Raw genomic sequence first — 3,905 nt, forward strand, 5'->3', positions numbered from 1 at the left:
TAATTTTACAACAAAGAAAAAGTGATCAAGTTTGTTTTTTTAATTGAGAAGCACTTGATTAAACTACATAAGACATGCACGGAGTTTATTAATAAATTTATTAATAAATTAGTCATAAAACGTGTAAAACAACTAATTTTGCTGGTGATTTTGCAATAGACGGTGGGATATTTAAATTTTTGGATTAGTAAAATGAAAAAAAATTGAGTAAATATAATAGTAAAATTAAAGGTCATTGAGTGTTTCCACGTGCATTGATATGTAAACAGTGTTCTAATTATTTATGAACTTAAATATGTTTTTTTTTCTTTCTAGGTTCAATCTTTAAAGCTCCAGAAACTGGCTAATATAAGAGAAAAACAGGTGAAGTTTGAGATAACGTTACAAAAACGTATAATATGGCTTTTTCTTCGCTTCAAATCTTCAGTACAACTTCCAGCATGGCATTTCCTGTCACATCCCACCCATTTAATGAATCTAATGTTACAATCGGAATCATTGCAGAGCCTGAGATTGAAAAGCCACCATACTCTATCTTTGAAATGATCTTGATTGCTATAGTGGCTGGAATGCTAAGCATAATTACAGTTATTGGAAACATAATGGTGATGATATCTTTTAAAATGGACAAACAATTGCAAACAATCAGCAATTATTTTCTACTCAGCTTAGCTGTTGCAGATTTTTCTATAGGACTGATTTCGATGCCACTTTTTACAATGTACTTGCTAATTGGAACTTGGCCACTAGGAGATTTTGTATGTGACTCATGGCTGGCGTTCGATTACTTAAATAGCAACGCATCAGTTCTTAATTTATTAATAATCAGTTTTGACCGATACTTTTCGGTTACTAGACCGCTCACTTATCGAGCATTAAGAACAACTCGAAGAGCTGCATTTATGATTGCATCAGCTTGGGTAATTTCTTTAATGCTCTGGCCGCCGTGGATTTACGCTTGGCCGTACATAGAAGGCAGACGAACTGTCAAGAAAAACCACTGCTACATACAATTCCTGGAAACAAACTCCTACGTTACATTTGGAACTGCTTTGGCTGCGTTTTATGTTCCAGTTACTGTGATGTGTTTTCTGTATTGGAGAATATGGAGAGAAACTAAGCAGAGACAAAAAGATCTTACGCATTTACAAGCAGGGAAAAAAGAAGATAGCCGTAAATCTACCTCAAGTGATGATCCTCCGGATCACGAAGAGGCAGTTCGCAAAATCGAAGAATGCAAAAGGTATCGAACTGATTCATGCGTTTTGGAAGAAACAACTGAAACCACATACGTACCTACTTCCCTCTGCGTTGAAACTTCCAAGTATTTGCCAAAGAATAAAGAATCCAAGACATTAAAAATAACTGAACTTTTACGAGCTTGGTGTAGAATTGACCGGGAAGGTGATCCTCAAGAGGAAGAAAGCACTAGTCATGAGTCACCTGTAACAACTCCTGCTTCGTTGGAAACGCCAATGCAACCGTGCTCTCGAACCGCGTCCATGAGCTTCCGAATAGACCACCGAATTCCTTTACAAAGTCAGTCATTTGCACCTTCTACATCTTCTCACAAAACCAATGACCAAGCCATTCCAATGACCGAGAGAAACGGACAAAAACGCTTTGAACCAACGATACCTGAATGGAAACGTCAAATTATGTCTCCAAGAACTGCTACAACCCCACTCGTTACTCCACCAATGCAAACTGCAGTAGCAGGAAGTAGCGTTACATCCTTAAGATCTCATATTCCACCACCAACCCAGCTTCCATCCCCTCAACCTTCCATTTATTCTCCGGATTCTGTTTATACAATATTAATAAGATTACCTCCAAAGTCGGCATCAATAGAAGGAGAAGGAGAATCTCAAGCTTCTATTAAAATGATTATGGAAGACGAAGAAACAAGCGCCGATGCAATTGAATCCATTCAAGATGGAGAATCATCTGATATAAAAAATCCGCTAGAATCAGGTACAGCCGATAGTCTTCTGAAAGCAGCTGATTCAGCAGTAGATGCAATACGACTTCCATTAAATACAAAATTGGTGCATAAACAGGTGGCTAAACATAGAGCTCCCAAAAAGAAACGTAAGCAGCAAGAAAGAAAGCAAGAAATGAAAGCTGCTAAAACCCTCAGTGCTATTTTGTTTGCATTTACTGTTACTTGGACCCCATATAATGTTTTAGTCCTCTACAAGACGCTTTCAAACTGTGAAGATGATGACTGCATCACTCCGGGTTTATGGAATTTCGCTTACTACCTGTGTTATATTAACAGCACCGTCAACCCTTTCTGCTACGCACTTTGTAATGCAAATTTTAGACGAACATACACCAGAATTTTATCATGCAAGTGGCACAACAAAAAGAAAACTTTGGATAATCGTGGGTATTTTACCTAATTTCTCCGTTTCCATGTATTTGTGTAACAGTGTGCTAGGTGTTGTATGTGCGTGTTTTTTAAAAAATTGTGTGAAAAAAATCGGCGAACTTATATGTATGCATTTGAATCACGTTAAAAAATTTGTAGTTTCCTACAAATGACGTGTAAATACACTCTATTCTTCGGTACTATTAAAATATATGTTCATGTAAAGTGGCTTATTTCTTCTAGGTTAGACATCCCACAAAATATTCTTCATACAAATAGTACCTGACATTTCCCATGTTATTAAACACAGAATTTAAAAAAAAACTCTTCTTAAAGAATATTTCTTAGCAAAATATCGAGTAATTGTTTTTGATCCATTAAAACATACTAATTTGAAATGCTCTACTTCGCAGTATAGAAAGTGAATATATATAAAAACAAAATAAGAGAAATACTACTAGCTGACTCGGACCAAGCATTCCCGATAGACAGTGGTATATCAAAAATTCCTTTTTTTAACCGCAATTTTTCAAAAAAACAGCTAAAATATGAATTGATTGTTTTTTCCTTGTAGGCAAGGACTTAATTTAAAATACCTTTCTTTGTAATGTTATGAAGCAAAAAGGAACTACCCACACAAAAAAAAAAACTCAAGAGATGTTATTGATATTGTGATTTATCACGTTAAAATGAACGTTTTCTTTTCTGATTTAATGCAGCAATAGATGTGTGATTCATAATGCTACAATAAGTATGTATACTTATTATTATAAGTATAAAGATTATATATTCTTGAAAAGTTGAATCAGAACTCATCCGAGGAATAAAAACGTCATATAAAAACGACATCTTCTGACCCATGGGGGGGAACGAGCCGACGATTTTCCAGTTATTAGCACGACGCTTTAACCAAATCGACTAATAATGAGCCTCCATCTTCGGATGCTATACATTAATGCAATGCATGATAAAATAATGAAATAAATTGAAATAAATGCCTCTATTTTTTATAAATATTTTCAAAATCTTTTATTGCGGTTTACCGTGTTGAAATGAATGTTTTCATCCACCACAATTTTATTAAAAAGACAAAACTCAAATTTAAAATCTAATAGTTTAGATCAGGGTTTCCCAAACTTTATAGCCAGTGGACCATAGACAATTATTTAGGGTGGAACCCTGACATTAGAATGTGTACTTGCAGAATTGAACTTAAATAAAATAACCATTACTCCTTGTAGGGGGCATCACTTATTTTAAATAAGCAGTTGGCAGATAGTATACAATGCTTAAATTTATTTACAAATTCTGGAGTAGAAAAATCAAATTTATCAAACGGAAATCAATTGGTGACAAGCCAATTAAAATTCAAAATTAAATATCGAATTAATGGGAAGAGTGAGGTTGTTTTAGCTGGCACAATTTCACATATTGTGTTGAATTTTCGATTGCCGAAGTCTAATACGAGATTCAAAATTCAGACACCTTCGGTATTTAGTTTTGCACTGCAAATTTTTGGACATTTGGGACA

At 34.8% G+C, this 3,905-nt stretch overlaps 1 protein-coding gene across 1 annotated transcript; it reads left to right on the forward strand.

Moving 5' to 3' along the window:
• Positions 1 to 398: 398 nt before the first annotated feature.
• LOC129219013 (muscarinic acetylcholine receptor DM1-like) lies at positions 399 to 2,576 on the forward strand. The gene has a single exon (XM_054853332.1). The coding sequence runs from the start codon at positions 399 to 401 to the stop codon at positions 2,403 to 2,405; it is 2,007 nt and encodes a 668-aa protein (XP_054709307.1). The 3' UTR covers positions 2,406 to 2,576.
• Positions 2,577 to 3,905: the final 1,329 nt, after the last annotated feature.

Source organism: Uloborus diversus, chromosome 3 (assembly GCF_026930045.1).
Source record: "Uloborus diversus isolate 005 chromosome 3, Udiv.v.3.1, whole genome shotgun sequence".
NCBI classification, from domain to species: Eukaryota; Metazoa; Arthropoda; class Arachnida; order Araneae; family Uloboridae; genus Uloborus; species Uloborus diversus.

Coding starts and splice junctions, on each gene's coding strand:
- LOC129219013 (XM_054853332.1), top strand. CDS start 399: ATGGCTTTTTCTTCGCTTCAAATCTTCAGTACAACTTCCAGCATGGCA.